The 26010-nt window shown below is 52.7% G+C and overlaps 1 protein-coding gene across 1 annotated transcript in view; it reads left to right on the plus strand.

Annotated features, from left to right (window-relative positions):
* Window positions 1-12578, plus strand: part of TNFRSF13B (TNF receptor superfamily member 13B) — a 32048-nt gene extending 19470 nt beyond the window's left edge. The window contains exons 3-6 of the mRNA XM_032432157.1: window positions 2559-2804; window positions 11338-11514; window positions 12036-12298; window positions 12490-12578. Of these exons, the coding sequence (XP_032288048.1) occupies window positions 2559-2804; window positions 11338-11514; window positions 12036-12286 (674 nt within the window). The 3' untranslated portion in view covers window positions 12287-12298; window positions 12490-12578. The remainder of the gene's footprint in view (window positions 1-2558; window positions 2805-11337; window positions 11515-12035; window positions 12299-12489) is intronic.
* The last annotated feature ends 13432 nt before the right edge of the window (window positions 12579-26010 follow it).

A 26010-nucleotide genomic window follows, 5' to 3' on the forward strand; every position in this document is an offset into this window, starting at 1 on the left:
GCCCCACGGGCTGGATCACCCCTTCTTTCCCCCCAGAGGTCCCTCAGGCTCCATTGCACTTGGGTGGTTGAGAAGGAGGTGGTTAAAGGAGATGTACAATGTGGCACCCTTTTACCCCTCAGTCTTTCTGCTCTGGCCATGCTGGCCTCCTTGCAGTTTCTTGAACATGCTGTTTTTTCCTGCCTCAAGGTGTTTGCACATTTGTACTTTATGGTTGGAATGCATTTTCCTGTTATAGTTCCCTCAGCTCCTTCCTACTCAACCTTCAGGTCTGAGGCCAAATGTCAGAGGTCCTATCTGACTACCCAATAGAAATGAAGACCTTCTTTGTCCTTCTCTGTTCTAATTTTCTTTTGAAAGTTTTTATTATAGGAATTATCACAGAGAGGATAAAATAATAAATTCCTATCTACCCATCATTAGCATTAAAAATTCTGCCTTTTTATTCCCCAGGCATTTTTTTGCTTGTGTATTTTATTTTATTTTAAAGATTGTATTTCTTTGAGAGAGAGCAAGAGAGCACAGAGGGAGTAGGAGAAGGAGAAGCAGACCCCCTGCTGAGCAGAGAGCCTGATGCAGGTGGGGCATGACCCAGGACCCCGGGATCATGACCTGAGCCGAAGGCAGACACTTAACTGACTGAGAGTATCTCCACTATCCATTAATGAAGTAGAATATTCATTTTATCACTCCGTAAATATTCATGGAACTCTCTAGCTCCTTGAAAATAGGAAACTGACATGATCCTTCAAGGGGGTTATCATCTAATGGAAGAAATAACTACATTTCAAGGGAGAAAGATAAAGTACCATAAAATGCTACAGTTGGGAGAGACCACCTCTGGCTGATGGGTTGGGGAGCAGGGAGGTATTCTTGGAGTAAATGCCACCTGAGATAAATTGTTAAGAGTTTGTAGATGTGGTGTTGTGGGGGGGGGCACTCCTGGAAGAAGGACCAGTGTGGGCAAAGGCATGGAGGTGAAAAAAACACAACAGGAAATATCAAGGTCCAGAAGGGAAGTTTATGAGGTTGGGCAGTGAAGGTTGGTGGTCTGGGAAGCTCAGACACCACCTGCAACAGCCACATTGGGGGCCTGAGGAGGGGAGGAGGTCACACATAAAATGCTGGGAACACCATTGTCATCCCATCAACTCCTTCTTATGAGTGGCAGTGGTCTTATGTGGATTACTGGAACCCCGGGGCAGAGCCAGGGCAAGAAGAGGTCACTGATTCGGGGCACCTGGGTGGCTCAGATGGTTAAGCATCTGCCTTCGGCTCAGGTCATGATCCCAGGGTCCTGGGATCGAGCCCCGCATCGGGCTCCCTGCTCCGCGGGAAACCTGCTTCTCCCTCTCCCACTCCCCCTGCTCGTGCTCTCTCTCTCTCTCTGTATCTCTGTGTCTCAAATGAATAAATAAAATCTTAAAAAAAAAAAAAAAGAAGAGGTCACTGATCCCATCTGAGTCTTCTCTGAGTTCCCAGTTCCACCATCTTCCTGGTCTTCTCCTTTACTCTTTCAAGGACTTAAGAGTTGGTGTGTGTGTGTGTGTGTGTGTGTTGCAAAGAGTCACAAATGAATATTCTACTTAAACCTTCTATTAATCCAGCATTTATTTATTATGTGTCAGACACTGTGCCAGGAACTTCAAATCCTCCTAGCAAATTTAAGAAGTCAACATTATTGTTACCTTTGTCTTGGAAATATGGGAACTGAGGCATGGAGAGGCTAAGACCCCACAACCTGCAAGTGGTAGACTAGGGATGCTCTCAAATCTCTCTGATCTGGAAGTCTGTGTTCTTACCCTCTATCTTGCACAGCCTCTGAAATGTGCCCTTAAAATAACCCTGTGTGAGTCACATTTTCATATAAATAAAATCTTGTTTTAAAGATAAGGGAAGCCCTGTGAAAGTATAGATTTCTATTATGCACTCAAAATTGCTCTCTTAAAGCAAGTGTGATTGGGCTTTAGTTTACTTGATTTCTGCTCCTTGGAACTGATGCCTGCTTAAGCTCTTATAATTCTCATTAAGACAGAAGAGACACTATTAGTTTGAGCTTTCCCATCTTCCTTCCAACCCCCTCCCTCAACCTGCCAATGTGGTTGCTGGCTTCCTCCTCCAATCCTTATGTTAATATGAAATATGTTTTTCCTTTATGAAGTTTGAAAAATACAAGTGAAGAACTTACGTGATAATGTAATAACCTAGATTTCAATTTTAAAAGATAACTAGAAAATTCTTATATGTTTAGAAAGTGAGAAATGCACTTTCAAATAATCTATAGGTCAAAGAAGAAGTAATAATGAAAAGTGAAAAACATTGTAAAGTAGATATAGGAAAAATACTACATATCAAAGTATATATTGCAGCTAAAACAGTACTTAGAGGACAATGTATAGCCTTCCATTTACATATTGGGAAAGGACTTGCATTACTATGGAATTGCTTTTGGGGAATTGAATTATGATTTTTTTAAAACTGTGATGCCCTTGAAGGCCAGCTTCACAGGGCCTGCAGGTCTCTGTCACCCAGTAACATCACTCGTTTCTGTCTCCCAGAGGCACTCAGTTGCCGCAAAGAGCAAGGCAGGTACTATGATCAGCTCCTGAGGGATTGCATCAGCTGTGCCTCCATCTGTGGACGTCACCCCAAGCAATGCACATACTTCTGTGAGAACAAGTTCAGGAGCCATGTGAACCTCCCACCAGAGCTCAGGAGACAGCGGGCTGGGGAAGCTGAAACCAGGTCAGATGACTTGGGAAGGTACCAGGGAACAGAGCACAGAGGCTCGGAGACAGGTCCAGGTAAGTCCTCTGAGGTTGGCCTGATGGTGTCTGAGGGCCACAGTGGGCAGAGGGCCAGGTGCCAGGCCTAGATAAGGAGGGTCTACAAAGCAGGAAGTCCAGAGTCTGGGCAAATGGCCAGAAGACAGGGGAGGGTTATCACAGGATAGAACGAAATTTTAGGCAAAATACATAAAAGTCTGTGGGCGAGAAGGACACAGGAGGAAAAGAAGAAAAAAAATCTGATCATTGAGAGCCTTATAATGGAGGCTAAATGAGTTCTTAAAACACAGAGCAGCAGGTAACCAGCAAAGCTAACCATGTGAGCAAGATCTCTGATTCCATTTAGACACAATGGGGACTTCCAAAGAATGAAAAGGAAAAAAGTATTACAAAACAACTGATGGTGGGGGTTGGCCACCTGGGACATGGTGAGAAGGGTCCCTGGACCTGGTCATCTACTAAGTGCCAACCATTGAAAGTGTCTAATTATCCTCCCAGAAAACACCTCTTGGCTTACCTACACTACTCTGCAGTGTCAGAAAGGATGGGGTGGAGGAGAAATGCCATGTGGACCCATAAGCACTTGAGATACTTACACTGCCCTTGGTCTGTCAGTGGAGAGACATTGGCTGAAGCTCCTGGAGGCCTGACTGGTTTCTTTCCTCTGTTGTGACTTTCCTCACAATGACATCATTTCCATGGCGCCAGATCCTAGTGCCAAGATACCAAAGGGCAGGCATTGTGCGCCCTGATAATGGAGGTTGCCCAGCCCCAAGTTCTACTTGGTTAGACTGTTGTCTTTTAGTCTTTTTTGTTCTCTTGTCAGTGAGCTGTTGCTGTGTAACAAATAGTCCCAAAACTCAGTGGCTTATTATTCTTACATATTTGGGTTTTGCCTGGGGTTAGCTGTGTTCTGCTGGCCAGCTAGAGGTGGTTCCGCTCCATGTGTCTCTCCTCCTCTTCCCGGGACCAGGCATGTCCCTCTCATGATGATGGCAGGAGTGTAAGAGGTAGAGATACACAAGGCCTCGTGTTGCCAGGCTGGGGACACGCACTACATCCGCACCGCTGCAGGCTATTACTCAAGTTGCAAAGCCAGTCAGATTCAAGGATGGGGAAACAGATGCGGGAGGAGAGACAAAGAATTCGTAGCGTTGGTGAGTCTGTGGCTGATTGTAATCTAGCACAGTCTCTCTCTCATGAGAAATGCTGATTCACATGCAGAGGGGCATGGATACAGAGGGAGGGAGGCACAGAACATGACGTGGGGATGGGCGGGGCACACCTGCTCCTCCAGTGTCTAGTGACCCATATGTCCAACCTGCAGCTGGCGATGTATTTGGATTCTTCTAGCCAAACCCAGAACTTTCTCACCTTTAATGCAATAGGGTCCCCTTCAGATCAATACTACCCGTTTTATGGGTCGAGAAACTGAGTCTCAAAATTTAGAGTGAGTTTCTGAGACTTGTACAATGAGTGCATGAGCAGTGCGGAGCTGGGATTCAGGCCAAGTCTCTGGGTCCCAAAGTTTATCCGTTCTGCAAGAGCAAAAATCCCAGAGTGGCATTCATGGGATTGTTATCACTTCCTGAGGGTAACCTGCTGCCCGTGGGACAAGATTAGCTATTCCTGCTTATGACTCCCAGCCAAGCCTCACCCCTGGAGGGCACTGGGTGGAATCTGGGAGCCTCATGTTGGCTCCAGGAGTAGATCCCTCAGGATGTGTGGATGGGGGTATGTAAGGACATGGTGGGGAGCCAGGGGGGTCCACATGCAGGTCATGCCTGACCCTGTAGCATTAGCTGGCCCACTAGCCGGGGACACCACACACCCTCCCAGGAACTCAGTGGCTTAATGACTGTCTTGCTATGGCCTGAGTCTCCCCAGAGGTCTGGGGTTTCGGTCCATTCTGCTCTCTCCTCTGACACCTGGGTGTGCTGATGGGACCAGAGCTGTGCTTGGTGTGGATTATAAGCAGGAAGTACGAGGGTTACACGCCGGGAGGGCCAGGGGTGGACCTGTTTGAGAGCATGGACTGGAGGACGCCATGGGACCAGGCTGTCTCCAGCTGCGGCCAGTGGTGGAGCTGATGTGATCCCTTCCCCCTTGTGGGCTCCCCAGATCCTGCCATCCCCCTATGAAGTCCGCATCCCTGCCAGGCCCCACCTCAACCCTACTCCAGCTCTTCTTGCGGTCCTTCCAGACTGTCATTCCTTCATCTGACACGTAACTGGGAGGGTTTGCTGTGCATGGGCGAGGTGGCAAGACCAGACAAATCCTGTCCCTGACCCCATAGAAGTCACAGTCTAGTGGGAGAGACAGACGATGCACAAGACTCAAGCAAATGACAAATCAGTCTCCGGGCATGGTGGCAACATAACGCAGCCAGGGGTGCGATGGGGGGGGCAAGGCAGTCTTCTCGAGGAGGGGCCTTTGAGGCAGACTGGAGTAATGGTGCAGGCTGTGGAGGCAGACCCTGGTTCCATCCCTCACTAACTGTGTGACCTTGAGCAAGTTACTTAACCTCTCTGAGCCTTGGTCCTTTCCTGGGTTGGCCATGTTAGCTTCCTGCAGGTGCTGTAACACCATGCCCCACACTGGGGAGCCTAAAACCACACAAGTGTCCTTGCTCACCACTCTGGAGGCCAGAAGGATGATATCCAGGTGTCCAGAGCTCTGGGGAGCATCTCACTGGGGAACCTGGATTTCGTGGGCCTACGGGGTGGCAGTTGTGTTTCCAAGAATGAAAAAGATGCCCCGGGGACCCAGGAGGTGTGTGCAGAAAAGGACGGAGAGGGAAGCTCTATGGGGGGGAGAGGGGGAGTGTGCCTCTGAGGGGTCATAGAGGGTCCCACAGACACACTGGAAAGGAGCTGTCGGTGAGGTCAGAGCAGAACCCAGAGGGCTGTGTGTCCACAAAGGCAAATAAGGAGGAACATTCTGGAAGGAGTAGGTCACAGCGCAGAGAAGGCTGCAGATGCAAAGAGGCCAGAGGACCCTTTGAAGGGCCATTTTCAGGTGTCAGTAGGTGGAGGCATCCCTGACCTGAGGAAATGCCAAGGGGTAAGGCAGGGAGCCCCTCTCTCACTGTTCCTGAGGCCAAGAAGCCAGGCCTCTCCTTCTCCATCTCCCGCTTAGCCTCATCCTTTATCAGGCCTTTAGCCTGCCCTAGTCCGGTTTAACCTAATTGCACCAGATGGGAAGAAGGCACAGTGGCAGAGTGGGGGGCCCGGAAGCATAGACTGCCCTCCAGGGCCCCCCGTGTTCACTGAACAGTGTAGGGTGCTGGGGACGGGGGCGCAGAGCCCCACCATGAAGATCACAGGCAGGGGGCCTGAAGGCCTAGGAGGTGAGGGTGTGGAGGGGCCGGCGGGCAGCAGCGTCCTGCATGGTGGGGGAACTCTGAGCTATGGGGTACACGCACCCAGGGAGAAAAGCACTGGCTTGGCAAATGGGAAGCATGACAGGCATTTAAGGAAGAGAAACCCAGCGGCCGAGATAATCAATCTGCAGGTCATGTGTGCAGGGTGGGAAACAGCCGTGTTCTCACTGCGGTCACGTCCATGGAAGCCAGCGGTCAGCATTTCGGGGTCAGGGCGGATACCACGTCTGTCTTGGGAGTTGCTCAAGGTTTCCTTTTGTGTGGGAGCTGAAGCTAGACACGGCAGCCCTGACGTTGGTCTTCAAAACCAGGCTGAGAAGGGAGGGGAGGGACGGGCCGGGGCTGGAGGGGGCCCCAGGGTGAAGGGGGCTTCCTTCGTTAACCGGAGCGGCTTGAGCAAAGGGGAAGGCCAAGGGGTCTGATCCGGGGCCAGGGAGAGGGGCCGAACGGGAGGAGGGGTGAGGCTGTGAAGGAGTCATCCCCCCTGCCCTGCTGCCCCGCTGCCCTCCCACCAGCAGGATGGAGGTTTGCTCTCAGAAGAGGTGGCACCAGACAGAACGGGGACATCAGGATCCCAGGCCCTGATGGGGGTGGCGGGTGGAGCAGGGGATGCCCCCCCATCCTTTCCCAAACTCGTCTCCCAAAACGGCAGCCAAGTGTCACACACACAAGCACACACGGACCCCATGGGGGGTTGTCTGCAGGAAAGGCCCACACATTACGGACATGTGCAGGCCCCCCGGTGACCGGAGAGTGAGGCTCACACTCGCTGCAGGAAACCCCTTCTCAAGGTGAACATTTGGCCCAGGGTCACCACACGTGCACAGGGAAGGAGGGAAAAATGCAGAGTCCCGGATGCTGACCAGGTGGTCCCCATGGACGCGGCCCACCAGTGGTGCACCAGAGTCTTCCGAGAAAGAGGAGGAACAGAAATCCTCCTGGGTGTGGCGTCCTACAAAGGCCACCCCAGCCTCCCTCCGTCCTACGGACAGACTCCCCACAGGCTGAGCTGGGGAGGCGTGGGGACACTTGGGGACTTGCAGCATCAGTGTCCCCCCACACCCCCACCCAGGGCCTAGCCGCCTCGTATCCATTTACACGCACTACCCTGCGGATGCCAAACAATGCTGACAAGCATCTCATTCCCCATTTTACAGATGAGGAGACTGAGGGCGGAGGAAGCTGAGTACAAAGTCCAAAGCCTCCTTCAACCCAAGCAGTGTGGCTGCAGGGCCCCCAGCTGAGCGGTGCCATCTGGATTCCTGGCCCGCAAAGGCCCCTTTCTCTGCCCCTAAGTGACGAGTCATAACCCTGACCACCTGGCCAGCCTGAGTCTGAGCCGGGGACCACAGCAGTCTGGGGAAATTCTATTTTTAGATGTGAGATGGCTTTGAAGACAGTAAAACAAAACAAAACCAAAAACTAGCCTGGAAACAAACCGTCCCAGGGCTGGGGCCAGTCTCGCTCCCAAGCCGCCGGAAGCCATGTGCGGTGTCCTCTGGTGGTGGTTCTTGGGAACTGCACCTGCAGGGGGGTCTTCCCAAGACTTCATCTTCCGAGGAGCACAGAGAACGCGTCCCTTTTTCTCACAAAACCTTTTGACTGTGCCCCTTTGCTCCCGGGGTCAGCAGACAGAGAAGTATGGGGCAAGGCCTCTCTGATCTGCGGGGGCCGGGTCACCGAGGGCCCACAGAAGGCGACTTCTGAGGTCGTGACCCAAGAGACCTTCGTGATCAACCAAAGAAGAGCAGAGAAGGGCACACACGTGCCCTCCACCCCCAGGGGAGTCTTGGCGCTCACTGCTGCCAGACCCGTGCAGGGCCCATTCGGGTGGTGCAGAAAGCAGCGGGGGACGGCTGTCCCGTTAGTGGGCACGCCAGCTGCTGGGGCTCAATGACCCCCCCCCCGCCCCCACCCCGGTCCTTCCGGTGGGCCTTTTACGAGGCTCTTTGGACGTGTGTGTGTCGTGAGCAGAGCAGCTTCAAGCTGTTTTCCTGTTTTGAATAGATGACACAGACAAATCATTTAAGAAACAAAAAGAAGAGGGGCGCCTGGGTGGCTCAGTCGGTTGAGCGTCCGACTCTTGGTCTCAGCTCAGGTGTTGATCTCAGGGTCGTGAGATCGAGCCCCGCGTTGGGCTCCGCGCCGGGCGTAGAACCTACTTTTCCACCTTTCCTTACCTAAGGCACATCTACAGCTCCTTATGTGGTTCACACCACGGCTGGCATCCAAAGTGCGCACCTCCCGCTTTTGCTGCCTATCTCCTGGGGTTCGGTCCGCCGTACGCCGACCCAGCTTCTGCGGCTCTGAACGAGGCTCCAGTGAACGCCCGTGTCTGTGTGGGTGGGACGTGGCCTGGACGTGAAGTCGGCGAATCCACGGGCATCAGGAAAGTGTGGTTTTCGTGTTGCGAGCTGGTTCCAAATGGCCCTCAAACTGTTCTCCCCACACCCCAGCCCAAACGAGGTACTCCCGTGAGACAGGTGGGAGAGGACCCCTGTACTTTAATCTGCACTCCCCTTCCTGGTTCAGGAGCTCTGTAAAGCAGGTACCAGGGGCAGGTCACCAGCACGAGCTAGTTCCATTGCCCACAGGAAACGTCAGGTCGCTGGTCTGGGCAGAGGGGCGAAGAGCAGCTGGGACAAGCCCCTCACCCCCTCAGGAGTGCAGTCTGGTTGTTCACTGTAGTCTCCAAAAGCCACCGAAAACTTAGTGGCCTACAAATAACCCCTTTGTTATCTCGCTTGGTTCTCTGGGTTACTGGGCTCCACTGGGCAGGTCTGGTGTCTGCTTGGGGTCTCTGCACAGCATCAGGCAGATGGCGTGGGGGGGATGGGGTCACTTGGAGGTTTGGCTCTGATGCGGGGATGGCTGGGCCTCGCTCCTCCCTCAGCCTCAAGGCCCACCCCCTCCACGTGGCCTCTCTGTGTGGGCACCCACGTGGCCTCTCAGCTGGCTTTCTCCCGCGGTGGCCCCGGGGCTCCCCGAAGCAGAAGCAAGGGCTCTCAGGCCTTCTGCTGCCTCCTCCTGGTGTCAGGGAGGCCCGGCCCAGCCCTGATGTGAGGGGCAGGCTGCGCGGAGGCGGCTCTTCGGGGACCAGCCGTGAACACTCGCTGCCAGGTCTGGCTGGTAGAACTCGCACCGAGAACATCTGAAATGTGCAGATGGTTAGACTCTCTCCTTGAATCTACACGGCAGTTCATTTGTACTGAGCAACCTGGCGACCGGGCATTCCGTCCCTGATGTGAATGAAGGCCGCCGGCCTCTCCCCTGTGGATCCAGCCGCACATTGTTGTCGTTTTATTCCAGAGGCGAGTAGGAGTAGGTAGGCAGATGGAAAGGCCTGGCAGTTGGGAAATGGGGAGTGTTGCCCGGCTTGGCCCTATGCCCTGCTCCTCTTCCCTCTGAGGGCCTCAGTCATCAGATCTATAGCACCAGCGTATGGTGCCCACTGAGGGTTCTTTGCTTCCCCCTTCTCTGGGCCTCCCTGAGCTCTGGGCAAGGGACACGAAGGACAGCACCACCCAGAGCGCCCGGTCTCCCTCTGTAAACATCAGGGTGGCACCTGCCAGCTCGGTCACTTTATAAAACTCGTGACTCTGAGGAGCGTGTCAGGGGCGGCGTCCCCCTCATCGCCTCTGTGAGGCCAGCCCTGAGCACTGGCCCGGAGTCCATCACACCTGCTCCCCGTGACAGTTGCGACTGGGAACAGGGTGACTTGGAATCTGTTTTGTCACCTGTAAAATGGAGTGTCCAATGGTGCAGCCCCTGTGGCAAACAGTCTGGAGGTTTCTCAAAAAGTGACACAGACCATTACCATCTGACGCAGAGATTCCACACCTAGGCTTCAGCAGAAAACCGAAAACATGCGTCCACACGAAACCTTGTCTGCAAATGGTCACGGCAGCCTTATGCACGACAGCAAAGTGTGGCAACAGCCCAAACGTCCATGGGCAGATGAACGGAGGAACATGGGTTATGACCCTACAATGGAACATTATCCGGCCCCAGAAAGGAGTAAAGTCCTGACCCGCAGGACAGTGTGGATCAGCCTTGAAATCACGCTCAGCGAAAGAAGCCAGACGCAAAGGGCCACATACTCTATGACCGCATTCACAGGGAAGGTCCCCAATAGGCCCACCCACAGAGACAGAGGGGGATCAGTGGAGTGGTGCTAGGGGCTGGGGGGGGACATGCGGAGTGACTGTTAGTGAGTACACGGGTGATGGAAATGTCTTCCAATCAGGTGGCGGTGACGTTTGCACAACCTTGTGAATATACGCAAACCCACTGAGTTGCACACTTTAGAATGAGGAATGTGACGGCGTATGAGTTCCACCTCAATATCTAAAGGCGGGGTAGTCAATCCGCCTTCACAGGAGCAGGGGAATTATGGGAGATGCTCCCCAAAGTGCGTGCACGTACACAGGCTCCGTGGGTGGTCCACATCATCAGTATATTGCATGTGCGGATTAACTCTGGCCCCTCTGTCCTTCCACCTGGAGCCTAGGGGGGGTGCCCCGATTCTAGGGGCCAGGAAAAATGTCAAGGGGAGGGCTTTGGCTCAGGGCTGAGTCTTCCTCTCGCATCCAAACCAGAAGCTCGAGGCCCTGAGAAGTGGAGTGAACAGCACTCCCGTTCCCCAGGGCCCTCCTGCTTTGCTCTCCCAGACTCAGTAGCAACTGGAGCCGTCTCACTCTCCAAGGATGCTTCCCCAGGAAGGCCCCCTCTTGAAGGAAGGCCCAGGTCAGGACAGAGACAGCTTCCCAAGATTTCTGTCTGTTCATTCATCCATCCACCTCTGGTACTGTCCCAACCTACGTCCTATGACAAGAGCAGACGGCAACAAGGGCCAGCTCCAGAGGTGTCCAGCGCTGAGCTCTTGGGAGACGTTGCTACCAGCCTGGGGTAGAGGGGGCTGATTTCCTCCAAAGTCCAAAGAAGAGTCCACACCAGCCAAGCCTCAGGGTGAGGAAGGGAACCATCTTGGCTCGACAGTACACTGGGACTGGGGGCTCCACCCTCCCAGGGGGCATGGGTATGGCCACGTGGCTTGCTTGGGCCCAATGAGGGAAAAGAAAGAGGAGGGTACGCTTCAGAGAAGGGCCCTGGACAGTGAAGGGCCCCTCCGGATCTCAGGGCCTCACGTCTGTTTTGGGGCATCCCCAGGGCTGAAGCTGAGTGCCGACCAGTTGGCCCTGGTCTACAGCACACTGGGCCTCTGTCTCTGCGCAATCATCTGCTGCTTCCTCCTGGCCGTGGCCTGCTTCCTCAAGAGGAGAGGGGACCAATTCTCCTGCCAGCCCTCAGCAGCACCATGTGGGACCCAGGCCAAGGCTTCCAAGGGTGAGCGAGAAACGGGCCCTCATACTCCCACGGCTTGCGGGACAAGCTGCGGGCCATCCCCCTGTCCCAGCACTGGTCCTGCTGCCAAAGGGACAGCATATTGCCAGCCCTATCTGGAGCGGGGGGGGGGGGGGCCACATCCCTGCGGTACTGTTTCCGTCTTGGTGAAATGAGGTTCAACATCAGGACCAGAGGTGGAGCACCTGTCGAGGCTGCGTGTAGGGCGATGGCCAGGGGCTTGGCAGGGGCGCAGGGCTTCCAGGGCTGAAACCTGGAGGAGGCGGTCCCCCTGGGGGCTGCGGGGGGGGGGGGGTCAGCCAAGGTGTGAAGGCCTGCTCCTAGGCAGGCTCCCTAGCACAAGGGAGGCGCCAGGAGGGGGCGCTGCCCGTGGGGCGCGGGCGGGCAGGGCAGTTCACCGTCTGCGGGAACCCGACAACCTGGCCGCCTGTCCCCTCGGTGCAGGGCGGTTGAGGAGGGGTCGGGGCCAAGGCCAACGCCGTCGCCCTCTCCCCTTCCCGCAGATCACTGCATGGAAGCTGGAAGCGCCGCGGGCACGCTGCCAGAGCCGGTGGAGACGTGCAGCTTCTGCTTCCCGGAGCGCAGGCAGCCCACCCAGGAGAGCGCGCGTGCGCCCGGGACCCCCGACGCCGCGCCCTCGGGGAGGTGGGGGCGCCTCGGCCCGACTGCGACCGCACAGCCCTGCGCCCGCACCCCCGACGGTGGCCTTGAGGTCCTGTGCGCGCCCGCCGAGGAGGGAGGCCCCGCCGCGTGACCTGGGGGAAGGGTGAGACGGGGAGAAGGATAGGGGGTGGAGAGGTGGAGAGGGAGGGGGAGAGGTGGGAAGGGTGGGAGGGAGGGAGTGAGGTGGAGAGGGAGGGAGAGTGGGGAGGGTGGAAGAGAGGTGGGGAGGGAGGGAGGGAAAGAGGTGCTGGGGAAGGAGGCCGGTCACGTCTTTCTGCCACGTCCCCACTGCAGGTCACGGTCACCTACACACCTGCAGTGAAGTCATCACGCCTGCTGGACGCAGCCCCCAAGAGCCCTTCTTTAGAAATAAAACCTTCCCCGGCTGCCCACTCCTCCCTATCCCTGGTTTTGGTCGCGTCTCCCCTGTGATGCCTCTGGACATCCCACCTGTCCCGCTGCCTCCCTGGGCTCGAGGCTCCACCACGAGGCAGCTGCTGGCTTTCCGAGGACCTGCAAGTTGACCGCCCCACCAGGCTCTGGACCCACTGAGCTTGTTGACCTGTGCGTGGTGGGAAGCAGCGGTACACAGCGGGGGCCCTGCGGCCCGCTTTCATTTAAGAGGGACAGCCAGAGTGGGGGGACACCAGTGGGGGTCCTCCAGGAGGGCTGGGCTCACCTGCATTTCTTTGACAAAACAATTTCTCCACCGAGCCTCCTTAGGCATGGTGCCGCACGGGGAAGCATAGTGCAATTCTGCGCGTGCGTGTGTGCGCACATGTGTGTTTGTGTGTGTGTGTGTGTGTGTGTGTGTGTGTGTGTGGTGGGGCATGGCGTGGACAGGAAGGGGCAGGCTGAGCCCAGGGCACCCAGCCGCTCTGAAAGCCCGAGGCTCTTTGCACACACCTTTGGTCCTATCTAGCCACCAACCTGCACTGTGAGTGGCTTAAGATTCTTCTTTGTATTAATCCCCTTTCCTTCTAGCCCTACTCTAAGCGCACGCTAAATTTTGTGAGTGGTAACACTAAGCAGTAATATCTGAGCATCCACACATTTTATTTGATATTTCTATTGTTAGTGGCATCGAAATCCATATTTTAGTCGCACTTAAAATGCATAATGATTCTTAGAAGCATTTACACAGTAGGATAAATACATGAGTAAGTGAAATAAAATGATGTCATCCTGTGCCATGCAAGATTACCTTGCACAGCGACATATACCAGAGGTTCACACAACACACTTTGGGAGGTGTAGACGGGATGCCTGATGCATCATCTGTCCACCCTCCACGGGCTAACAGGCTGTCTCGCTTTCCTGGGGTTGCTGTAACAAAGTAGTACACACAGGGTGGTTTAAAGGACAGAAAGTCACTGTCCCCTGCTTCTCAAGGTGTGCCCTCTGAAGTCAAGGCGCGAGCAGCTGCCTCCTTCTGAGGGCCGTGAGGATCGATCTGCTCCAGGCCGCTCGGCTCGGCCTGGCCTGCGTCTTCTCTCCCTCTGAGTCTGGGGCCTAATTATGTCCTTTAGATAAGGACACCAGTCCTATTGGATCAGGGCTGCCCCCCGTGCCTCATTTAACTCAAATCACCTCTGTAAAGACTCCATGTCCAAACAAGGTCACATTCCAGGGAGCTGAGGGTTAGGGCTTCACACGGGAATTTGGGGCTTCTAAAGTGTGTCTGCTGAAGACTCATGTCCGATCTGTCGCTCAGTCAGCCCCACATGGCAAATGGCAACACCCAGGCAGCAGTGTTTCCTGCCACCAAGCCCATGCGAGTAGCTTATCCGATGACAGGATTGACACTAAAGGCCTGTAACTGGGGTGGATGTCCCGCACGCTGACAGGGTAAGGGCACATCTGGGAGCCGCCAGGGTGCCGCTTAGACGGGAAGGCTCGCCTGGAGGGTGTGCGGGTTTCTATTTCTTCTGCAGTGTTCCAGCTCTGCCCATCCGAGCCCGGGGAACTCTGGGGGATGTTTCTGGTAGTGCTAGGGGAGTCGGGTCTGCGGAAAATGCAGGGTGCTGAGCGCCCGACCCTGGCAGCCATCAGACAAAAATAATCTTGGTTTTTGTCAGTTTTTCAATTGTTCTTTGTTGTGTGTGTGGGTATGGGTGTGGGTGTGGGTGTGTGTTTTAAGACACGGATCCCTTTGGTAGATCGTAAATGAGAAACTCTAAATACTGTCCATTTTATCCGTGCTCCGGATAAAATTCTGTTGGTTGTATCTCCAACATATATTCTGATTCCTGTCACTCGTCACAGCCCCGGAGCCAGGCTCCTGCCAGGGCTCCCGCGGGTGAGTGCGCAGCGCCCCCTGGCCGATCTGTCCCCACCCTGTCCCCTAGCCCGGGGCTCAGCCAGCTCTGCTGGAAAGGATCAGAGGGTCAGTATCTTGGGCTTTGTGGACCATTTTGGCCAGACAGTTACCCGGTCCCCACCACAGTAGCCAGCAGGGAAGGCTGTGCTCCATAAAATGGCTTCCAGAAACAGGTAGCGGGCCAGATTTGAACCGCGGGCCGTACCTTGCCAACCCAGCCCTTTCCCTATTCGTGGCAACACCGATCTTTTTTTTCTTTTAAGCTCTATTGAGATATAGTTGACATATAACATTGTGTGAGTGTACGATGTAAAATGTGATGATTTGATACATTTACATATTGCAAAACGATGACCTCATAGCATTAGCGAACCATTCCATCCCATCACAGAATTACCGTGCCTTTTTGGTGGTGAGAACATCGAAGATCTACTCTCTTGGCAACTTTGAAGTAGATAATACAGTATTATTGCCCTGTTTGCCATGTGGTACATTAGGTCCTCAGAACTTGTTTATCTTATAACAGGAAGTTTGTGCCCCTTGACCAGCATCTCTCCCCCACCCCGTTCCCCGCCTCCACCCCTCCACCCTGCTAACCACCATTCTACTCTTTGTTTCTCTGAAACCTGATCTTTTCATTTATGCCTCTTAAATTTTTTTAAAGATTGTATTTATTTATTTGAGAGAGAGACTGAGAGAACGAGTGGGGAGGGTCAGAGGCAGAGGGAGAAACGGACTCCCTGCACAGCAGGGAGCCCCATGCAGGACTCAATCCCAGGACCCCGGGATCATGACCTGAGCCAAAGGCAGACGCTCAACCGACTGAGCCACCCAGGCGCCCTATGCCTCTTAAAATCTTTTTAATGGTACGTCTTTAGTTCATCACAGTCAACCCTCCAATAATAATATACCACTTTGCATAGAGCATAAGACTCTTACAACAGTATACTCTCAATGCCCCCCAGCTTCTGTGCTGCCGTTCTCACGCATTTTCCTTACATGTTCTATCAACTCTCTATACATCACTACTATTTTTGCTTTAGAAGTTCAGTACCTTTCAGAGCAATTAAAAATAAGAAAAACAATGCCTTTTATGTTTACCTTAATTTCTGGAAATCCTCACTGTTTGGTGTAGAGCCAAGTGTCTGGGAACATGTTCCTTCTGTCTGAAGAACTTCCTTTATTCCTTGTCCTTGCAGGACATGAATCCTCTCCATTTTTATTTGTTTGGAAAAGTCTTTATTTCTCTTGCGTTTGTGAAAGATGTTTTTGTTCCTGGGTATAGACTGGGGTTGCCAGGTCTTTCAGCATTTTAAAGACATTATTCTATTATCCGTGGTTTGCATAGTTTCTGACATCTACTCTGATTCCTCTCTTTGTTCCTTTATAATCTGTGCCCTCATTTCCTTCTCCTTTTCTTACCTTTTTATTTATTCTAAAGATTTTATTTATTTATTTGACAGAGAGAGAGAGAGAGCCCCAGCAGGGGGAGCCCGATGTGGGACTTGATCCCAGGACTCCGGGATCATGACCTGAGCCAAAGGCAGTCGCTTAACCAACTGAGCCACCCAGGTGCCCTTCTTATCGTTTTAGCAGTTAGAATATGTTCTATCTAGGACTTTTTGTTTGAGTTAGGGTTTTTTTGTTTTTTTGAGAGAGAGAGAGAGAGCACACATGAGCAGGGGAGGAGGGGCAGAGGGAAAGGAAGAGAGAGCACCCTAAGCAGGCTCCACGCCCAGCATGGAGCCTGTCACGGGGCTCGATGTCACGACCCTGAGATCATGACATGAGCTAAAAACAAGAGCTGGACGTTTAACCAACTGAGCCACCCGGTGCCCTGGGTTAGGTTTGTTTTTTACTTAGCCTGCTTGGGGTTCTCCGAGATTTTTTTGATCTGTAGCTTGGTGTCTTTCATTATTAAATATATATATATACATGCCATTCATTATCTCTTCCAACTGTTTGCTATCATCCCACAGCTCGGGTGCCCTATTATTTTATTGGGGTTTTTCCCCCCATTCTTTTTTTCTCTTTGTGGTTCAGTCTGGGTAATTTCTATTGACCTTCAAGTTCACTGCTTCACTCCTCAGCTGTGCTGAGCTTACTGATGGGCCTTCATCTCAATTACATGGGCTTTTCTTCCAGAGTTTCCATTTGACTCTCATAGTTTCCATCTCTCTGCTGAAGCCCCCCCCCTTCTATTCAGGCATGTATCCCACAGTTTCCATGAGAGAATTCAACATCTGAATCTTAATTATTTAAAAATTCCTGCCTAATAGTTTCAACACCCAGACCACCTCTGACTCTGGCTCTGTGGAGTGATTTGTCTGTTGGCAATGGGTTGTTTTTACTTGCTCGCGCGTGTGTGTGGTAATCTTTTTAACGAATGCCAGAGCCGCGTGGGACAGTAGGCAGGCTGAAGGAAGGAGGGTGTGGGGGGGACAGGTACGCCGGCTCTCCTGCCAGGCAGTCAGTGTGAGGGGTCGAGCCGACCAAGCTGTGAGCGGAGCTGAGTTTCCGTCTAGTTGTTGTATGCTCACCTCTCGTGCCTTGCTGGCTTCAAATGCCCCTGGGGTCACCATGTTCTTGGTGGCAGGGGGTGGCAGGGTTTGTAATATTCCCACTGTGCCCTCCGTCCCTGCGTGCCTCTGCCTAAAGAGGGTCTTTCTCCATTCTTTGCCTTCCGTCCGTGGTAGGCGATGTTACTTGGTGCTTGCCAAGCAGAGGGGTGGGGGGAGCTGTCTGCCATCCTGTATCAGTGTCTGGCAGGCCATGTTCCTGGGCAGAGGGCATAAGCCTTTTCCAGTGATCCTTCCCTCCCCCCACCCCAGGAACGGAACCTCTCTTACGGATCAGGCCCGGGACGGTGTCCTGCCCCCAGATGGACTAGACGGTATTTTCCTGGGGTTTATCACCTGAATCCTGAGTTTGCTGCCCTTTGCCCAGCTTTGGTCTGTTAGGGAAGAAGAGTCTGGGTGGGGCTGTGAATACTTCCAGCAGCTGGGGCCCCAGGCCGGCACCTCTGAGGCTTCCTGTGGTCTCCACTCTGTGACTGACATGTTTTATAAGATCCAGTGGAAGTCTGTGGAGAAGAACCTGCAAGTGGGTGTCAACTCCCCTTGTTCGACGTTCCCAGAAGTTCTGTGCTCTTGTGCCAAACCACGCTCAGCCTTCAGCAATCCTTTAAAGCACTGGAGGACCTCTTGCCCATGTGCATGGTGGCTCTGCCTTCTTCCCTGCGCTTGGCCACAGGTGGCCCTGCTCATGTCCCCTCTCTCCTTGGGGGCACCTGCCTTCCTTAGACTTCAGGCCAGTGGGTTGCCCTTCAACTTCAGCTCACAGATAGGCTCAGGGAAGGTACAGTTTTGTGGATTATCCAGCTTTCTGATCACTTGGGAAGGAGTGGTCTTCTCTCTGGCTTTCTCCTTCCTAGGCGGCCCCAGAAGCCAAGGTGATCTTATAAAAATATCAATTACATCATGTCTTTTCACTGTTTAAAACCCTCCAGTGGGTTCTCAACACAGAATAAAATGTCAACCTCTTCCAAGGGCCTCTGAGCCTCCTCCCAAAGTCAGCCTATATCACACTCCAGGTCACCCACCACCCTCCAGCCCCTCTCACCAGCATCCTCCTGCCCTGAGGCCTTTGCCATTGCTGTTCCCTCTACCAGGAATGCTCTTCCCTCCATCTTCCCCCTGGGTTCGAGGGGGTGCTCCTATCGTGCAAACCTCAGCTCAAATGCCACCTTCTCAGAAGCCCTTCCCTCCCACAATTTCCCTTCTCCCTGATTTCTTAAAATTTCAAAAATCTCACAGATATGATTTTGGAAACTTGCCCAAATTATTTTTTGGAACAAAGGAGAGATTCTCTCCAGCTGTGTTTCTCTGGCTCTTTACTCAGCCTATCTGCCTAGCTGTTCTCAGCCGTAGCTGAACACGAGAATCCCTGCGGGAAAAATCTGTAAAAAAAAATCCCAATGCCTGTGTCACACCTCAGACCAATTAAATCAGATTCTCAAGATGGGGGGGGGGGGGGCAAGCATCAGGAGGCTTTCTAGGCTCCCAGATGGTTCCAGGTGGAGAACCAACTGGTCTGGTCCTATAACGGAACAGGTCACCCAGCCTGACATTCGGTCTCTTTCCAACAGGCCAGGGACAGGTCCCACATCTGCTTAGCAAAATACCTGGTTTCTTCTTCCTAATTTTTGTTCACTCTCTCATTTATAGACTAATCAAAGGAAAACCCCCAAACATATCCTAGGAAATGGACGTACAGGCTTTGAGTCAGAAGACACACCACAGATCCCAGAGAGCCCCAAGCTTGGCTCTCAGATTCGGGGTTTTAAAAAAATATTTATATAATTCTTACTCCATGCCAAGCATTTTCCTAAGCACTTTCCATATATTAACTCAATTTTTCCCCCCTTATAATCATCCTATGAGGGGATACTCTTAGTGTCCACATTTTATAGAGGAGACTAAGGAGTTTAAGTAACTTACCCAGAGGTACCCAGAACCAGGATTCATGCTCAGGCAGTCCGGCTCACTATCCTGTCTCTTAATCACTGGACTATATACCACAGAGAAGGTTAAACTTACAATTTAAAATACTAGAGAAGCTGGAACTGCCATTTTAGCATGCACTGTCATGCACCTGACAGGGCAGAGAAACCACATGAACCCGTTGGTGTGGAAAGCCCAAAAAGTTCTGGCTGCAGACCAGGAGGAATTTTTCCACTGGCTCCTCGGGAGAAGCAGGCCGCGGCTGCTCCATGCAGAACGTGCCCTCCTTAATACCCATCACTGGGCTAACCCATCCCCCCACCCGCCTCCCCTCTAGAACCCTCAGTTTGGTTCTGAGTCTATAGTCTCCATAGTTTGGCTCTTGTGGACATTGCTGCTATAAATATTGGGGTGCACGTACCCCTTTGGATCACTACATTTGTATCTTTGGGGTAAATACCCAGCGAGACTCGGCTTTTTGAATCAATGGGAAACAACCAGCGTGGGCTGGACCCAACAGCAGACCGAAGGGAGCTCGCTAAGGTGTCCCTCTGAGCCTCAATTTCCCCATCTTCAAGGACACGCTGTTCCTTTTACCTGGAATGTTCTACCTCTGACAGCCGGTGCTCACTGTCTTACTTCATTCAGGTCTCTGCTCGGAGGTGGTCTCACTGGAGAGCCATTTGACCACCTGGGTGAACAGCGTGGCCCCTGCTGTCACGCTCTGGCTCCCAGCCTCTCTCAGCTACATAGTGCTTACCACAGTCTGCCGTATGTGTGTCCCCTCCGTGAGAACAGGTCTCTCGCTCCCTTGTGCCCAGAACAGTATAAGTCCTGCACGATTCAGGGTGTCAAATAGTTGCCAAATGAATAATTCAGGAGCCCAACGAGAACACTGCTGAAGTCTTTTCTAGTTTGAACATTCTACAAAAATGCCACCTATTTACATTCCGTCTCCCCCTCCTAGCGGCTGGCATTGACATCCCTTCATGACTGATTGCTATCACCATCAGGAGAAGCAGGGAGAAAAAATTCTTTAGACTTAGCAAACATCAGGGTTGGGATGGAGTTTCCCGACCTTTTAAGCTCTGTCCCTTCTCATCTTAGAGACAAGAGGCCAGGGGTGCTCAAGAGAATCACCAGTCCCAGGAGCACCGCCAGGGAGCACCGAGCCCCAACTAGAATGCTCATCTCTTGTCCCTTGAAAAGAGACTCTCCTGCTCCATGAAACTGCTCTCTGCCGGAGCAGACCAATCCACCGACCGAGAAAGAATGGAGGGGGGCTCATGGAGCTCTTGATCGGTCTGTTATTAGTCTTCACAAATTTGTTGCATTAAGAGTGTCTCAAATGTACATGAGCTCCCAAGTTGGGATAAAGTGCGTTAAGATTTCAAGTGGATACATTTCTCCCCAGGAAAAAGGTGGCGTATGCCTCCCTCACTGGCAGAGTTATGTGTGCAGACAGGGAGCTGGGGATCTGGGGCAGGCCCGGGAGATTGGTTCAGGTTGGGGCTTCAGGTTTGCTCTGAATTACACTGTCATCGTGTCCGTTGCAGGTTGGGACCTTGAGCCGGTACTAATGCATGAATCTGAGAGTCCCAGGTGTCAGAGAAGTCACTGAGTGTGGTGGATGCTGTGGTGTGCACCCCAGGCCCCCCAGGCCTGAAGCGCTATCCTCTAATCAACAGGGCCACCCCACCCACACCACCATGGCCCCTATCTTGCTAAATGTCACTTCCTCAGGCCCCCAACTGCCCTGTAAGATTGCCAGAGCACTGTACCTGTGTTTGTCCACATTTCTCAGATACTTGTCAGTGCTTCTTTCCCTTCCCGCAAGTTCCTTGGGGACAGGATCTGGCCCCTTTCTGCTCACCATCACATTCTGCTGGAGAGCTTTTGTTATGGAAGTCACATGCTGAGGAGAGTCATTTATGCAATGAATATTGTGGACCAGGCACTACGTTCAGTGCCGTGGATATGAGAAGACTAGATCTGGCCCACCCCCATTTTTAGATATCATTCTTTTGTTGATGCAGCCCAAGACAATAGCTTTTCTTTAACAACAACAAATTATTTCTTGCTCACATGTGTATCCAGTCACCTATAGGTTCTCCTCCATGTGACCCTCTACCCGGGATATTCTGGCTGATGGAGACTCACTGCACATGGTCAGGTGTTGTGGCTGAGGGGGGAGAGCACAGGACAACATGCACCGGCTCTGAGAGTCTGCCCAGAACATGTATGTACAATTTCTTATTTTGTTAATGGAAGTATGTTGGATCCATTCTGTGGTTATTCCCTCAGTTCCTAAGTATATATAGTGGGCATACCTGGCACTTGGCAGGATCCCCACATTGACTTTTTATCCACTAGGTGAGGGCTACTGTGGTTGGAAGGACCATGTGGAAATGCCTAGAACTTCATCTCCCTTACCATGACAGTACACCAGAAGCAATACGTGTTCCTGGGGGGATTATTTTATCATCTTCTTCATCCTCCTCTTCTCCTCTTCTCTCCTACCTTCCTTCCTCCCCCTCCCCCCTTTTTTTTAAATTTTAATTTATTTGAGAGAGAGTACGAGCAGGGAGGAGGGGCAGAAGAAGCACACTCCCTGCTGAGCAAAGAGCCCCATGCAGGACTCGATCCCAGCACCCTGGGATCCTGACCTGAGCTCAACCCACTGAGCCACCCAGGCTCCCCTCCTGGGGGATTTCAAAGAGTAAGACCCCCATCAAAGAATTAAAAGATACAGCAGTGATACTTCCTATCACAGCCCCTTGTAATTCACCTGTCCGGCGTGTGCAGATCTGCGGGAATGATGGCCGACTTTACAAAGCGGACCAGGGGCTGTCCAATCTCAGGGGCTACATTAATTCTGCTTTCTGCTATAATAAGTCTATATACATATTGACTCCTGATATTCCATCATTCATCACTCTGGTCCACTATATTGATGGCATTTTGCTGACTCGATGCAGTAAGCAGGTAGCAGTAAATTCTACAGAGGCTTTAATAAGACAAGTGAACCAAAGCAGGAGAAATAAAGTCCCCGAAGCTCGGGCCCCCAACTCGATGAAGTTTCTGGGGGCTCAGGGATCTGAAGCTTGTCAGGATATCCTCTTCAAGGTGAAGGACAAATGGCTGCAAGTCACACCACCTACTACGTAAAAAGAGGCACAATGCCTGAGAGGTCTTGCTGGGTTTGGGAAGTAGCATACACCACATCTGAGTGTGTTAATTCGACCCACCTCCAGAAGCACCATACGGCTCCTGGTTGCAAGGAGGACCTAAGCTCGGGCTGTCACACGCTGCACTACCACTCAGATCCTATGATCCAAAGTGTCCGTGGCAAACAAGGATGCTTAACAGAGACTCTAGCAAGGGCCAATAGGAGAGAAACAGCACAGAGCTCCAGGATTTCAGAGCAACTCCAATCTATGTCCTCCTCCACAGATGTCATTCTCCTTTCTAGAAACAGCTCCTACTTGTTGCTTGGACTTAGCAGATTGAACGTGTATCACAGGCCGAGCCGACCATGCAGCCTGAGCGTCCCACAACAGAGTGGTCTGACCCGCTCGGCCTTAAGGTTGGCCGTGTGCAGCCGCCGTCCATCATGTTGCGGCAATGGCACGTGGAGGAGCGAGTGTACGCACGTGCAGAAGGTAAACTGTGTCAACAGGTGGCTCTTTCAACGGACACCTGCTGCATGGCATCAAGTGTTTTTTGTGACCAGTGACTGAGGACACCTACGTAGTGACGGAGGACAGGCCTGAGTGGAACTCTGAGCTGCTCCTCTGGTTACCCACTTGTCTGGAATGAGGTAGGGCCGTAAGTACTGATCTACGTTGATCTGTGGTGAGTTGCCAACAGTTTGGTTGGATGGTCGAACATCTGGGACAGGATTCAAGGATTAGTGACAAGGTCTGGTTGGGGACAGACCTCTCAAAACGGGCACCGACTATGAAGATATCTGCATCCACGGGTGCCCCCCCCGAGAATCCCTATGGCGATGCTCTTAATGATCAGGGAGACAAAATGGCATCCCTTGTATTTGTAGTCAGCTTCCTTCCCCAGCCACCATGCTTGCTTGGTGGACCCATGAACCAAAGGGCCATCAAGACAGGGGTGGGGGCTAGAACAGGCTCAACTCTTAGACCTGCCTTGCCCAAGGCTCACCAAGCTAACTACCCGCTGAGTGCCTAACCAGCTAACAGACGCTAACGCCGAGTCCCTAGGATGGCATTTCCTAGGAGGACCAGCTAGCCACCCGGTGGCAGGTGGACTACACTGGGCCTCCTGCATCATGGAGAGGGCAGAGATCGGTCTTCACTCGAATAAACTCATATTCCAGTGATGGACACACCCACCATGCCTGTCAGCACCACCATCCACGGTCACATTCTACAAATAGCTGTTGATCACAGAACCCAAATCACAGCAAAGGACATTCACGAGCAATGGGCTTGTATCCATGGAAGGAACTGTTCTTACTACATCAGCCCCCACCAGGAAGCAGCTGGGCATCCTGAGGACTCAGCTATGGGGAAGGAATGGGGTTCTGTCTTCCAGGATGACTTTTATGCCATTAGCCAGAGGCCGTTACCTGGTGCCGACTCCCCCACAGCCAGAATACATGGGTCTGAGGATCGAGGCGTGGGAGTGGGGGCTGGCACGTCTCAGTATTACACTCAACAACCCAATCACAGAATCTTTTTATTCCAGGCCTGGAAAATTTGGGCTTTGTTGGTTTGACGGTCTTGGACCCTAAGGGGGGATAAGCTCCCCCTGAGGGACACAACACTGATTCTGGGTAATCTGAGGAGAATGCTACTCAGTGGGGACAGAGGACTAAGCCTGGGATCCAGAGGGATTCTCTGGTCTCTCTCGGTGTTTCCATGTAAGGGAAGTAAAGGACCTTGCGACAATGGTTTCTAAAAAAAGAACACTTCGGCAATGAGGCTCTGGGTCCAGCAGGTAAAAACCAGTTAAGGGAGGTTCTGAGGACAAGGGAAGTGTGGAGGGAGGCGGGGAGGATGTCACAAATGTCAACTACAGTCCTGTGACCAATTACAGGATCAAGGGCAGTACTAACTGTGCACACTTTCTCCTGATTCATGTATGCTCACTGCTCATTTGGGGAGCTTACTACACATGCGTATTGTTATACCACACCCCTGGTCTCGTCACCAAACGCTGGTAAGGATTCCTATACTGCACGTGACTGTGATGGTGACAAACTCTGAGAGTGGATGGTTGTCCTGAAGCCTGGATGCGTCACCCTACTGCCCACAAGAGGAGGGAAAGAGGGTCCGAGAAGCAGTGAGCTAATCAGGGAAAGTGAGGAAATGCGGGGTGCGCGGACTTCCCAACACCCAGAGCCATCACTGGACTGGCCCAAACCACATCCGAGAGCTCTGGCCGCTGAGCCCAGCGGGGCTGCTGTGGCGCCGAGCCTTACCCTGACAGTCCTGTGGCGCCACCTCTCCTCCGCGGCGCCCTCTCTGGCTGCTGTCAGTAGTAAGGGGAGAGCCGGCCAGTGTTCCGAAGAAAACGTAGCTTTATTATGACATAGGAAACACTACAAGCCATTAAGGGAGAAGGGTCAACAGTTTCTCAGAATGACAGGTAAAAGGGAAGTGTAAACATCTTGGTAATAAAATCCACAGCACAATCATTGGAATCTTTTCCTTACAATTTCTGTTTTCAAGATTATAGTCAACGAAACAGTCACTTGAATCGTCAAAAGAAGGGCCATCTGACCCAGGGAAAGCATACACACCAAGCCAAAGGACAAGAGCACGGGGCTATGTGTTGTGGGGTTGGGGGCACTGCCGCAGGAAGGAGGCCTCAGACGGTCCTGCGCCCTGGAGGGGAGGCCTGGCCGCTCGGGCTGCCTGCCGGGCCCCCCACTCCCCCAGCCGGACGCTGCTCGGAGCTCACCGCCCACCTCTGAAGACGGAAAGCCCGGTTTCCCTGTGACACGCTCAAAGGACGGCCAACATCTCCAAGACACAGGTTATTTTAAAACCACTGGTGGAAATGTGCAGGCTGGTGGGGGTCACCCGATGATCCCGTTAGTGTCAGACGCCCTTGGTAATGACCTGAACACCGATACGGGGGTTGTTACGAGGAAACAAGAAAGCCATGTTCCTGAATTTAACAGCTGGCCTGGGAGCGGAAAGAAACATTCCCAGGCCCAGGATGGAGTATTCTGTGGGTAAGAGGGTGAATCCCAGCGACCACGTCGGCGGCAGGATGTCCTGCTGGCCAACACTGCCCACGGTGCTTGCGGTCACAGGAGCTTCCCAGTGGCACGGAGACAGGTGGCGACTTGCAACGCCACCAACAGGGAATAACGACAATTAATTTGGATACAAAAATGTAAAGTCATGTCTAGAAAAGAGAAACGTGGCCTCACTGTCTATCCCCAGACCTCATACTCTTGGAATAGCTGAGCTCTCCTGAACATGAGCAGACACAGATGTGGGAAGCAGGACAGGCCAGACCACAGGGAACCTGCCAGAAAACCCAGGACGATCCAGTAAAGCCAGGTCACAAGGCAGCAAAGCTCACGGCTCAGAACTCTGCAGGCCTGCTTCAGTCAGCTCCTCGTTTGATTTGCTCCTGATTAAAAGGCAACGGCTCTCCCAAAAAGAAATCTTCACAACACACACACACACACACACACACACACACACACAGCCAGGCACGTGGGGCCATTTCTGAAAATCTGCACCCACCCGTATTTCTGATGACTCCTGTGTGTCCCAAAATGCCGAAATACACTGAGCCTGAACTGAGCAAGTGCTTTAAAAGCTGCATCACTAAGGACTTTGTCGAGTATGAAGCTGCTGCAGCATACTATTGTTGTTTTGTGTATTCTAGCACGTTCCACACTGAGCAGTAACTACTCAACTTCTGCTGCTCCTACCCATTTCCTAACCTGACTAGCTAATGAGCCAGATCTGGCCCACTGTGTCTACATGGCCTACC

The sequence above is a fragment of the Phoca vitulina genome, unplaced genomic scaffold (assembly GCF_004348235.1).
Source record: "Phoca vitulina isolate PV1807 unplaced genomic scaffold, GSC_HSeal_1.0 scaffold47, whole genome shotgun sequence".
Lineage (NCBI taxonomy): Eukaryota > Metazoa > Chordata > Mammalia > Carnivora > Phocidae > Phoca > Phoca vitulina.